General features: G+C 36.7%; 1 protein-coding gene across 5 annotated transcripts in view; it reads left to right on the top strand.

Moving 5' to 3' along the window:
- DPP10 (dipeptidyl peptidase like 10) overlaps positions 1 to 13,534 on the top strand; it is a gene marked incomplete at both ends in the record, with an annotated part of 1,361,190 nt that overhangs the window by 822,031 nt on the left and 525,625 nt on the right. For all 5 annotated transcript variants that reach the window (XM_079710344.1, XM_079710343.1, XM_079710342.1 and 2 more), the window contains one exon: positions 5,415 to 5,529. In XM_079710344.1, the coding sequence (XP_079566470.1) occupies positions 5,415 to 5,529 (115 nt within the window). The remainder of the gene's footprint in view (positions 1 to 5,414; positions 5,530 to 13,534) is intronic.

The raw sequence follows: 13,534 nt of genomic DNA, 5'->3' as shown, positions 1-13,534 counted from the left end.
AAGAGAATTGGCCAACTGCTGAATACCCATGTCACAAGTTCTTTCAAGCCAGAGCTGGCTAAACATTTCTAAGAATGATGTAAAAGGATTTTTTTTAATCAGTTTTTTAATCATTATTTTACAGATGGCTTTAAAAGTCCTAACTTAATGCTATGCTTTTCTAATATCATGAAACAATATACAACATTTAAAAGTACCTTAAGTTCCTTTAAGGTATTTTCCAATTATTAAGTGTAAATGCTTCGGACTATTTTCCTATTCACAGTTGAGACTATTCACAATTGTGAATATGAACACCATGTGATGGAAAAAAATCTTTTTTTTTTTTTTCGGTACATGGGCCTCTCACTGTTGTGGCCTCTCCCGTTGCGGAGCACAGGCTCCAGACGCGCAGGCTCAGCGGCCATGGCTCACGGGCCCAGCCGCTCTGCAGCATGTGGGATCTTCCCGGACCGGGGCACGAACCCGTGTCCCCTGCATCGGCAGGCAGACTCTCAACCACTGCGCCACCATGGAAGCCCTAAAAAATCTATTTTTATTAAAACACACCCTCATCCAATCTGCAGACATAATTTCAATATCTTGATGATATTTCCTCCTTGCATCTTCCTGTAAATGTTATTACTTTTTGATACAATTTTAATATGGAGGGATCATATTTCTTTTCATGATGCATATGGCAGTTGAACATGGAGTTTTTTAAGGGGAACTACAAGTGGAATATATATTTATATTTATTATATGCATTTATATTCTTTTTCTTATTTTTAAGAAAATTGAATTTGTTGGTTCGGCTTTTTTCCTTATTTTGCCCAAGGAAATGATATATAAATCTTGGATGTTTTCTGCTTATGATTTCTAGCATTTTTTTCCTTTGTATTTGAACACATTAAAAATTCATTTGGATTTAGGTAAACTATGTGTGTCGAGAACATCCGTCTTAGAAACTAAACTGTTCTCTAAAGGGTGATGAGTAATTTGATTGGCAGTAAACACAACATAAATAACTAGGTTACCGAATGAGTTTAGTGTGGACTGCAGCACCAAAACATCTCTAGACAATCACAACACTGAACATCAGCTGCAGTTGGACGCAAGTGTTTTAACCTATGCATCTATCCACTGGAGGACTGACTTTAAAAACAACTGTATATATGGATTCTTAAACATTTGTTCTTATGCCTTCAAACCTCTCCAGGGAATTTAATATCCCAACATTGACTCTGTGCTTCCTCCAAAGCATTCAGATGATGACATTGCAAGGTCAGGCTGCTGCCCAGCACAAACCTGTCCTGTGGGTCTGGCGTGTATGTTTTCAGGTGTTGGCTAGGAGGAAGTCATTGAAAAGCAGAGCCAATTAGAACCACTTCCAGCAACAATAGAAATTATTGAGGTTGTCCAAGAAGAAGATAAACTGAAGAATGGCAACTGTATTTTGGGATCCAAGCATCAGATAAATGAAGCTAAAAATAATTGCAATCAAATTTATCTATAGCAAGTAGTTCCTTTTTTAAAAATTACTATTGATGTGTATTTAACTAATGACACTGTAGCTCTATACCATTTCAGGTACCATTTATACCACTTAATTAACTGGGCAACTATTTTCTAAGCACCTATTAAAAGGGCTAGAATTTGTTCAGTGGTCTAAGGAATATAAAGTTATCTAAGATGTGCTCCTTACCTTAAGGAGATAACTTTGACAGGGATATGATGGCTGTTTATACATGGCTTTAAGCATTACCATCACCATTATCAGAACTGCTATCATTCATTCATTCATTCATTCATTCGTTTATTATCTATAGCATACCTAGTATGTGCCAAACACTGTTCAAAATGCTAGGGATATAGCAGAGAACAAGATGATCTAGGTTACTGACATCACAAAGCTTCTATTCTGGAGAGCTGAGACTGATAAAATGAACATTTAAACAACTTAATTTATATTATTATAGATGTATGATTTACTATGACATAATATACTCAAAAATGATAATGATATGAAGAAAAATAAAGCTAATTGAAGAAACAGAAGTGGATATATAATGTTATTTTGTAGAGGATGGCCAGGCAAGGCTTCTCAAAGGAAGGAACATTTGAGATTGAGACCTGCAATGATGAGAGAGAGAGAAAGAGTGACGTGCAAGTGTACTGAGGAAGAACATTCCAAGCAGTTCACTTAGTGTGAACTGTCTTGTACATTTAAGTGAGAGCTTTGTTTGAATAATTTGTTTTAATCCTTGTTACATCTAAAAATAATTATTTTTATTATTCCAGTTGTTCAGCTAAAAAAGAAGCCTGAGGCTTAGGAAATTGTAGAGGCATGTTGTTTGCAATCTCATAGCTATTAAGTAGCGGAGTTGGTCTCAAACCTATTGGTACAATGCATTTTAGGCTTTTTTTTTTCAGAAGGAAAATTATGTCTGGCTCGCATAATTGGGGGAAATTTTCAAGAGAAGAGACATTTGAGCAGGATGTTGAATGATTGACAATGTCTGTAATTGGATGCGTATGAAAGGAATTGGAGAAAAAAACTGGGAGTGGAATGGTTAGGTGAAGTTTGAAGCATCTGAGGCATATGTTGGAAATGGTAATCAGAGCAGTATAGGGTAGTGTTCTTTCTCAAAAAAAAAAAAAAATCAAGTTGGATGAAAAGACTGGAGCTTGGCTATAGACCATTGTTATTCTAGACTCACACATTTGCACTTAATTCTTTAGATAACGTAGAGACATTAAAGGACTTTGTGAATAAAGTGATGTAAGTAAAACCATGCTTTAGAAATATAATGGTAACGGAATTTAAGATGGATGGAAAGATGGGAATTATAGTAAGAGTTCATTAAGTCTGCAGTTCCTAAAACGGACTTGTAGATGCTTTTGGTATTGATGGGTCATTTTTAGAGGAGCCAGACATTCTTATGTGCATCACTTTATGAACAGAAAAGTATTTTGTACTCAAACATGTTTTACCATTTTTTTAAATGGTATATTTTTTCCTAGTCTGCCGTTCCTGGGAAAATATGAGTTTATTTGAAAGCATTACAGACTTCAGAAGAGCTTTTATAAAATTGTGAATTTTCTCAGATAAAAGGTATTAAAGTACAACTATTATGATGTAGGGGTTCAAATCATTCCTTGCTTCATTGGCTTATTGATTGATTCAAGAAATATCTCCTTTTAGAATAGCATATTATAGTGTGTGAGTGTGGTTTCTGAAGCTAGACTTTCATGGATTGGACCTTGAGATATCCTGCTGATTAGCAGTAAGTGGTTTGTTATTTATGTCTCTAAATCCCATGTTTCTCATCTGCAGATTTGTCAAAATAATTGTAATCTCACCTAATTCTCATGAGGATTTTGTGAGATTGTGAATATAAAGTACTCAGTACAATACGAGACACATAATAAGATATCTATTATTGCTGTTAGACAATGCTTGGTAGGCATTGCATAGTTACATCATATTCAAAAACTGAAAAACACACTCTGAACACATTTGTCTAATAATTTGCCTTGCGTTCCAGTGACAGTGAATCAAGATCAGAGTCAGTAGGTTTAAAATTATCATTTCCCCTTGATTCCTTTACTGGACTGAGAAGACAGTTATAATTGCTTACAATTATTCTTTTTTCCTTTTTCTTACCTCCCTTTGAGTTAATAAATATGAAAGTGTTTATGATTCTTCATCCAGATACTCACTTCCTATTGTTTGTTGCCCTTCTTTCATTATCTCTTAGTTCTTGAGATGAGTGTTTCACAACTTTTTGCCCAGCATAGGCATCTACGTATAGCATTGCCTCTCTAATCTATCATTCTGGCTTCTGAGTAGTCTTAAATAGAGCTTTAATATGGAGAATAACTGGTCATCACACCACACAGATTCTGACAAAGAAATTGCCCAGGAAACCTGCAGTCACATCGCATTCCAGAAAAGGGTTTATGGTCTTAAGAAAACTATTGCTTTTCTTGATGTTGTTACTTAAGCGCTGATGATTTGCTAATCTACTGTTTTGATTTATGTGGAATAAGTTTATGAATGGAAATTCTAACCAAAATTCAGAAGGGAGAGAGGTATTGGACAATAAGCATTAATAAGCAAGAAAATGAGGTATGGAGTGAGCCATTTTAGAAAAAAGATTGGAATTGAGTTCTGCTGGATTTGGTTCATCAGAGTGAAAAACCTAAAGCTACTGATCTGAGAAGGGGAAAAACAAACAATAAGAAAATACCTCCTATGCATGGTTTCTTCTTGCATTTAGTTAGGACCTAGTTCTTTAAGTCCAAAGAGTTTATTGCAGAACTGAATGCCACTATCCCTATATGAAAATTGGCTTCAGTGCTTTAAACTGTGAGTCACAATAAGCCATTTATAGCTTATCAAATCTTTGCTATTTTACTTATCTTTGTTTAAAGGAAGACTGTGGCTTCTTGGGTGATTTGTGCAAATACGGTGAACTGGAAACCTTTACGTTTTGTTTGATTTGTCCCCAAATCATTTGACTATTTCTGAATAAAGAAGGCTCTATTAGGACTGGAGGAAAAGAGGCTGGGGATTGGGATAGGAAGAAAGAAACAAGAAGCTTAGTGTTTTATAAACTTTATTACAAAGAAAATCTGGCATTTATTTCAAACTAGTGTGGTCTGTGCTTTACTTTGGTGAATGATGCTCATATATTTCTAGTCAGTAGAATAGAACACAGATCATCTGAAAAATGAAAAGCTTTACTATATGTATTGTAAGAGATGCTCAAGTTTATCCTACCCCATCAATCATACCTCCTTGCCAATATCATGCATGCTGCCCAGGGAGAGGATGTCATAAACCATTGATATAGAAGCACTCATTTAATTTAGTTACTACATCCTGTTGATGTTTATGAGTGGTAGGGGAACTGTTTAAAAAAAGGACCTTTTGAGTTGACAAATGTGCACTGCTCTGCAGTGAGGGGGCATTTTGAATGATTTTCCCATCACTAATCTTTTTTTCCCCTTACCAGTTTGAAAAGTGGTCTATAGTGCTTCAGGAATATTAATATTTAAATCTTTATTGTAAGTTCCATTGTAGCAAGAAAAAATGTAAATGGGCACACTTTATTTACATAATTATTTTGCAGAGTATCTTGGCTATCATCCTAGTGTTTATATTCCATGTATTTTAATGCCATCCACATTTTAGACAGCAGGCATAAACCTTTGCTGCTTTATCTCTTGGAGAAATAAGATTGCCCCCCAAAAGGTAGCCATTTATAATATATACACCTTTGAATAATTAAATGGGCTACCAAAGAGGAAGAGGATTCTAATCAGCTTTCAATGTGATTCTTCCATGTACTGAATCATTCCTTTATGAGTACATTTCTCTTGGAGCATGTATAATTATGAAACTTCTTTTTTTTTTTCTATCTCGGTAGGAACTGGGAAGTAACAGCCCTCCACAGAGAAACTGGAAGGGAATTGCTATTGCCCTGCTGGTGATTTTAGTTGTATGCTCACTCATCACCATGTCAGTCATCCTCTTAACCCCAGGTAATGTCTTTATTACTCTCTTATGATGGTATTGTGGATGATAATTTCACATTCAAATGCCTTAAGAGGGTAGTCACATGTGGTATCTTAGGACACATTAGCATTGGTTGGAATAAAAAAATGAATAACCAGACATTTCGCACATGGCACAGTCATTTTGTGGTTTAAATACCATGCAAGATATTTGGGGGAAGCTGAAATGTAAAATATATATATTGAGAATGCCAAGGAAACCTTTGGTCTCCAATGCTGTTTAGAGACTTGTTATGTTTGTCAATTTAATAAATGCGGGACACGTTTGACTTTTCTTGTGGGTGGAGTTGAGGGAGTGGAGTCTGGAAGTTTCCATATATAGGAGACAGCCCAACTATAATGACAGTGGTAAGGGAGGATTTGACAGACAAAGAGGATTAGATCAAAAGAAAATGAGCTAAGCCTCTAAATAAGACACTTCCACTTTCTCTCGTCTTTCTCTGTAGTTTATACATTCCCAGTTTCTCTCTGTCTAAAGACCCTCTCCAGTTTGCTCTTGCATTACTCTTTAAATTGTGTTCTTTATGTTAAATAGTTGAAAACTACTATATAAATTATCAGTAGGTTTAATTGTTCTCTGGGGTTTATTTCAGTACTCAGAAGTTTTACTACTCTTTGGTAGGTGATAACACAGAAGGCAGAGAGAGGCTGCTCACATTTGAAACTCCCAACTCTAGCTTGCTCAAAAACTGATCACCATATATGGTGGTGAAAAAAATGGTCATTTCTATGATAGGATTGAGCTAGTCCCCATATCAACTCATATGCCTGTTGTTAAAGGCTATACATTTATAACTTCAGTTCCTGCCCCAGTTTTGTTATTTACAAGCCCCTTAAACATGTTGAATTTATTTCCTCATGTCCAACATTTGCTTAACAAAAGCTCTCTTTCACAGTCATTTAGTCAACTCATTATGGTGGCTAATTATACAAATTGCAATATCAGGTGTTCCAATATGGTACTTTGTGACATATACCATCTTGGTAAAAAACATTGGCTTTGAAATGTATAGATTCCCAAAAATATAGTTTGTAGTTGTTATTTAACGTATGAAGAGATTGAGAAAGAAATTAAGGGAGTCAGGAGAGAGGAAACTGAAGAGAAGGAGACTTTAAAAAAAAAAGAAAGAAAGAAATTTCTCTTATAAGAGGTGGCTTATCCATCATTCTCTCAGGAGCTGTCTCTTAACAGCCTCATTTGTACATCTGCAGTACAGTGTACTTGAGCAATGTGATGGCTGTGAGTTGCTGCCGATTGCCAAGAATCTTTGTTAAAGGAAGATGAGCTAATGTTCAACATAGTGTTTCACTTAACCGTAGGAATTTTGACATAATTCTTAAAAACGTGAATGACATGGCTTCACTGCTTCTATTGATGACTATCAGCCAGATGGAAGAAATTAGTATCATAGAATACCTATATGTTTCTCTTGAACTTTCTTCCATCTGATTCTAGTATCCTTTTCCCAGTGATTCAGTTTCTCAGATTTTCTTGTTAACTCTCTGAGGCCATAGTGATACCTTGGTGTCTTTGGGAGTTTGGTATAACAAAGATCTTGGTCACTCAGTAAGTTAAACCACCTCTACCCAACCCTTACCAAGTTGCCCCAGTAATAAAAACACAGGATAGTTGCATTCATTTTGTCATGCACTTATTCATTTATTAAAACAAGGGTTTAAGCAAGATACACCTTGGTTTGAGTTATGGCTCTCGCAGAACTAGTTTTGTGAAGCTGGCTAATAATTTAACCTGGTCTTCACCCATCTGTATTATGGATGCAACTCATAATGCCAACTTTACAGTGTCGTTACCGACCCGGGTTCTTGGCCCCTTTAATCAATAGAAATTGATAAGAGGCCAGACAAGAAATTCAGGCAAGGCTTTATTGGGGCCCCTGCTGCAGCAGGGGGGAGCAAGAACAAACAACAGGTTTCCTTGCTCGCTCCCTGAGGGGGGGCAAGCTGGATCCTTATGTGGGGTGAGGGTAGGGGTGTGTCCAGGGGTCAGGCTGGGGTGGGGGGGGCTTAGGTGGTTTGCCCACCCCTTTGGTGGTGTTGTGTGCAGGAGGCATGTGCAGTGCCCTCCTTTTGCTCCTGACTCTTCAGAAGTGGCAGTTGGGAGTTTTTTGGTCTTTTTGTATCTTGTTGTCCATAATTTGCCCCAACTGGGAATGCACGCAGTTATTTTTAGTCCTTTATAGTTTCTTTGTATTTTGTTGCTTAAGAAGACATTTGTCCAGGTGCAAGCACTGCAGCAAAGTGTCCCAGGTCCCAGCCTGTCTCAGTGTTACTGTGAGGGATAAATGAGATAATAAAATTGAGGTGTTTAGTACAGTCTGTAGAACTGCTGCTGGCATTCCTCTTATTATTTTTATTATTAAGTACTTATTGACCACCAGACACAATGCCAAACACTGTGTTGCATGAGGGAGATTTCTAAGAAAAAGTATAAAGTCTTTCAGGAATATAGATCTGTGATTTCAATTTTAAATTATGACAGGTGGAAAAATACTAAATATTTAATCTGGCGTCAGTCTTTCAGTGGTCTGTTCATTCTTTTCTTCATACATCAATAGATAATTATGGAGTACAGCTTTCTAGGTACTATCATAGTTGGCCTCACTATCTCCTGCTTTATATCTATCACTTCCAATCTCCTTCTTCCCCAGCTACACAAGCACACAACAACCACATATCCCAACCCAAAGAGTTAATTTCATATGAAAGTAATCACACACAAATGGAAGTGCAATTATTATTTAGATTTATAATTTAGTGTTTGTTTTACATACCACATGTTCAGATGTCTTTAGATTTCACTGTTATTTTTGGCAGGGATGTTATGAAATGAAAAATAAAAGTCAGTATGCTGGAGTGGAAAAAGTATTGTTACAGAAAACAAACAACTTGTGTTCTACACTCTCTGTTTGTAAACTCAATGTCACCAGGGGTTGGAAGATGATATAAATTGATGAAGTGGACATAGGTAATGATGGTGGTTTAGGAATTTGCTTGAGTTATGAACGAGCAAATACCAGCCTGGCTACATGGCCTCCATGGTGGGCTCAAACCAAACAGCAGAGTAAAATATAAGCTCAGAAGACTTAGAGTTTGTGGCCTGAGTCCTAAGCCTAGAAGTACTCTTAGAAATTATCTAGTCTTGCCTCCCTCGTTAGACAGGAAAAAAAAAAAAAACAGAACTGAGTTTGTTTAACCTCTGGTTCTGAGGGCTAGAATGTGCATCGAGACCATGAGTGTGGCCTTTTGATTTAGCACATGTGTGCCTGTCTGTGGTCAGACTCTAGTGCTCTGATTACACGGAGCCTCCCTCTTCTCACCCTCAGCAGTGCTAGAATAGACCCGCAAGGGAAAACCTCCAACTGAGGGAATAACATGCAACAACCCCCTCTAATCTTTCCTTTGTTCACAAGTATGTCCCCAAGGCCCAGCTTTCTAGGTAAAGCTAGTCAGACAGATGGAAACTTTCAACCAGGAAGGGGAATCCATGACAGGAAGGGAAACTTCTGATTCTGAAATTACTCAGCCAGATACTTGACCTTTTAGGATAAAGAGCTGACTCTAGAACAATCCTTCCAAGTAAGTGTTGGGGTCAGAAATTCAACACCTTTATAGCTACAGTAAGTCCCCTACATACGGACCTTCAGGTTGCAAACTTTCAAAGATTCGAATATTCATGCATTCACATGTCTAATCATGTATGTTAGTTCACGTGTCCGGCGTACATTGCCACATGCAGCTTGCCCTCCACCTCCTACTGCTGACAACCCTTCAGCTCTACGGTCTCCCACCTCCTCTCCCTCCTCCAGTCAGTAACTCTTCTTGCCTGTTCACTCGATGCCAGCCCCTGGATGCCAGCTATTGTACTGTACTACTGTACTTTTCAAGGTACTGTACTGTAAGATTAAAAATGTTTTCTTTATTTTTTGTGTTTGTTTTTTATGTATTATTAGTGTGAAAAGTATTATAAACCTATTACATTATAGTACTACATAGCCGATTTGTTTAGTTGGGTACCTGGGCTAACTTTGTTGGACTTAACGAACAAATTGGACTTATGAATGTGCTCTTGGAACGAAACTCGTTTGTATGTAGGGGATTTACAGTATACGACCTTGGACAAATCACTTACCTCCTTTGACCCCAAGTGTTTTGTTGAAGAAAAGGGCATCTTTGGTTTGCCAGAAACTGAAATGATTTCTTGAAGTTCATTACAGCTCTAATATCTGTGACCTAATAAAATAACAAAAGCAATAATGGTGGCTTGCTTAGTAACAAATATAGCAACAGACTAAATCTGGTGAGCTCTCTCACTAAACCCCTTCTACCTTGAAAATATATTTAATTTTTTGGAGGAGGGTGGGTGAGGGAGAAAGCATACAAGGAGTTATCTAGTCTAAGAAATGATTTAGAAACTGTTTTGCTCAAAATAGCATCACATTTTGCAGGTAAGTGCTAAGGAATGCAAGCCTATAACCAGAGAAACACATGTTCATTGTAATTTTGGTTTGATTGCAAATTTTATTACAGAAGTAATTTGACACAGGTGTCTTAATTTCCAAGGTTGTCAGCAACTTCCGTGCCTTGTGAAAAGAAGTCCTAATTATTTTTGAAGAGTAGGTTAACAATTCAAGTATTTCTTTAATAAGTAACTATTTCTGAAAGAAAATTTTTTTTCAGATTAAAGGGCACTTATTTGGATGTATTGATCCAGCCCACGTATTTGTTGTTGTTGTTGTTTGTATTTAAAGAAAAAAGAGTATCCACATTTATTTTCAGAATAGGTAACAATAAGATCAATAATTATACTCTACAAATATATGGGTGTATATTCATGCTTAAAGTTCTGGAAACGAGTTTTAGGTAGCTATGCATTTACTCCGCAGTCTCATATTTTTATTTAATATGCAGAATGACAGTGAACATGGTTAGGAAACATTTCACACAGAATACAGTTACCCATTTTGACCTGTTTGAAAAATAGAGAAGCGTATTTTATGAGTTAGAATGTATTTGGTAGAGGATATTCATCAAGCTCTTAAGTTTGATTGCCATGTTGAAATAACCACCTATGGACTGCCTATATTCCACCAGTTCTTCAGCAGCAGTGGCCTGTTGCCCTTTGATTAATGTCTGTAATCAGTCAGTGTCAAAACAAAGTCATCAGGTTAATTTACTCTCATGGTTGACTAAAGACAACATTGTAAGGCACTGAAATTGTGTCTTCATCGTTAGCTCTAGCTCTTGCTTTTAGGCAATTTTTTATTCCTTTAGTGCCTTCTCTAGGTGAGCATTTGGGTTGATCGTCACAGTTCTATCAGAGTATAAAAGAAGTCAAGCACTCAGGTATAAGATACCAGAACTCTGCTTGATCTCAGTTAAACTGTAATTTAATAAGGATGGTCCACTTCCACTATATAAATGTCTGTATTTTCCCTTAGAGATGTATCTCTAATAGTAAGATGTTTACAGTAGATTCAGATTCCATTTTGGAAAATAATTTACAGAGTTTGAGATTTCCACTGTGATGTTGATGATGAGTTAAATCTTTAATGTCAGGTGAGGATTTGATCCATGAAGTTAGGCTCACATAGTTCATTTGAGCCAAAATTTAGAACCAAGGAAGTAGAGAGAACCTGAGAAATTTGTGCAATCCTATCCTGAAAAATAAACAAAACAAAAACTGGAAGTTAACATTTGAGGATGTGTGCTTTTCTTTGAAGAAATACCAATTTACAGATATTTTCCAAAGGGAGTGAACAATCATCTTTTTTATTTCTCATAACACACCAATTTAAAGAAAGTAGAGTAGTTTTCTAGATAATACGTCTAAGGCCAACAGAATTGGGATGAATTTAGGTACCTAGTTTGTGGACAGTGTACAGCAGATAGAGTGATTAAATTGACCTTTGTATCAGACTGACTTGAATTCATCACTTTGCCTTGATATGTGCCTGCAAATATGACTTTGAGGCAAAGAATTCTCTCTTACTATTGTCTTAGACACCAGATTTATTATTTATGTAACATCTTTATTGGAGTATAATTGCTTTACAATGTTGTGTTAGTTTCTGCTGTATAACAAAGTGAATAAGCTATATGCACACGTATATCCCCATATCCCCTCCCTCTTGTGTCTCGCTCCCAGCCTCTTTATCCCACCCATCTAGGTGGTAGCAAAGCACCAAGCTGATCTCCCTGTGCTATGCAGCTGCTTCCCACTAGCTATCTAGTTTACATTTGGTAGTGTATATATGTCAGTGTTACTCTCTCACTTCATCCCAGCTTACCCTTCCCCCTCTCCGTGTCCTCAAGTCCATTCTCTACGTCTGTGTCTTTATTCCTGTCCTGCCCCTAGGTTCATCAGGACCTTTTTTTTTTTTTTTTTTTTTTTTTAGATTCCATATATATGTGTTAGCATACAGTATTTGTTTTTCTCTTTCAGACTTACTTCACTCTATATGACAGACTCTAGGTCAATCCACTTCACAACAAATAACTCAATTTCATTTCTTTTTATGGCTGAGTAATATTCCACTGTATACATGTGCCACATCTTCTTTATTCATCCATCTGTCGATGAATACTTAGGTTGCTTCCATGTCCTGGCTATTGTAAATAGTGCTGCAATGAACATTGTGGTACATGACTCTTTTTGAATTATGGTTTTCTCAGGGGATATGCCCAGTAGTGGGATTGCTGGGTCGTATGGTAGTTCTATTTGTAGTTTTTTAAGGAACCTCCATACTGTTCTCCATAGTGGCTGTATCAATTCACATTCCCACCAACAGTGCAAGAGAGTTCCCTTTTCTCCACACCCTCTCCAACATTTATTGTTTGTAGATTTTTTCATGGTGGTCATTCTGACTGGTGTGAGGTGATAACTCATTGTAGTTTTGGTTTGCATTTCTCTGACGATTAGTGATGTTGAGCATCCTTTCATGTGCTTCTTGGCCATCTGTATATCTTCTTTGGAGAAATGTCCATTTAGGTCTTCTGCCCAGTTTTGGATTGGGTTGTTTGTTTTTTTGATATTGAGCTGCTTGAGTTGCTTGTATATTTTGGAGATTAATCCTTTGTCAGTTGTTTCGTTTGCAAATATTTTCTCCCATTCTTTTCGTCTTGTGTATGGTTTCCTTTGCTGTGCAAAAGCTTTTAAGTTTCATTAGGTCCCATTTGTTTATTTTTGTTTTTATTTTCATTTCTCTAGGAGGTGGGTCCAAAAGGATCTTGCTGTGATTTATGTCATAGAGGGTTCTGTATATGTTTTCCTCTAAGAGTTTTATAGTGTTTGGCCTTACATTTAGGTCTTTAATCCCTTTTGAGTTTATTTTTGTGTATGGTGTTAGGAAGTGTTCTAAATTCATTCTTATTTTTTTTTCTAATTTCATTCTTTTACATGTAGCTGTCCAGTTTTCCCAGCACCACTTATTGAAGAGGCTGTCTTTCCTCCATTGTATACTCTTGCCTCCTATATCAAGGATAAGGTGACCATATGTGCATGGGTTTATCTCTGGGCTTTCTATCCTGCTCCATTGATCTGTTTTTGTGCCAGTACCATACTGTCTTGTTTACTGTAGATTTGTAGTATAGTCTGAAGTCCAGGAGCCTGATTACTACAGGTCCATTTCTCTTTCTCAAGATTGCTTTGGCTATTCGGGGTCTTTTGTGTTTCCATATAAATTGTGAACTTTTTTGTTCTAGTTCTGTGAAAAATGCCAGTGGTAGTTTGATAGGGATTGCATTGAATCTGTAGATTGCTTTTGGCATACAGTATTTGTTTTTCATTTTCACAATGTTGATTCTTCCAATCCAAGAACATGGTATATCTCTGCATCTGTTTGTATCATCTTTAATTTTGTTCATCAGTGTCTTATAATTTTCTGCATACAGGTCTTTTCTCTCCTTAGGTAGGTTTATTCCTAGGTATTTAATTGTTTTTGTTGCAATGGTA

The sequence above is a fragment of the Hyperoodon ampullatus genome (genome assembly GCF_949752795.1).
Source record: "Hyperoodon ampullatus genome assembly, chromosome: 8".
Classification (NCBI taxonomy): Eukaryota; Metazoa; Chordata; class Mammalia; order Artiodactyla; family Ziphiidae; genus Hyperoodon; species Hyperoodon ampullatus.
Note: the sequence above shows the minus strand (reverse complement) of the source record. Positions and strands in the feature narration are given on the sequence as shown.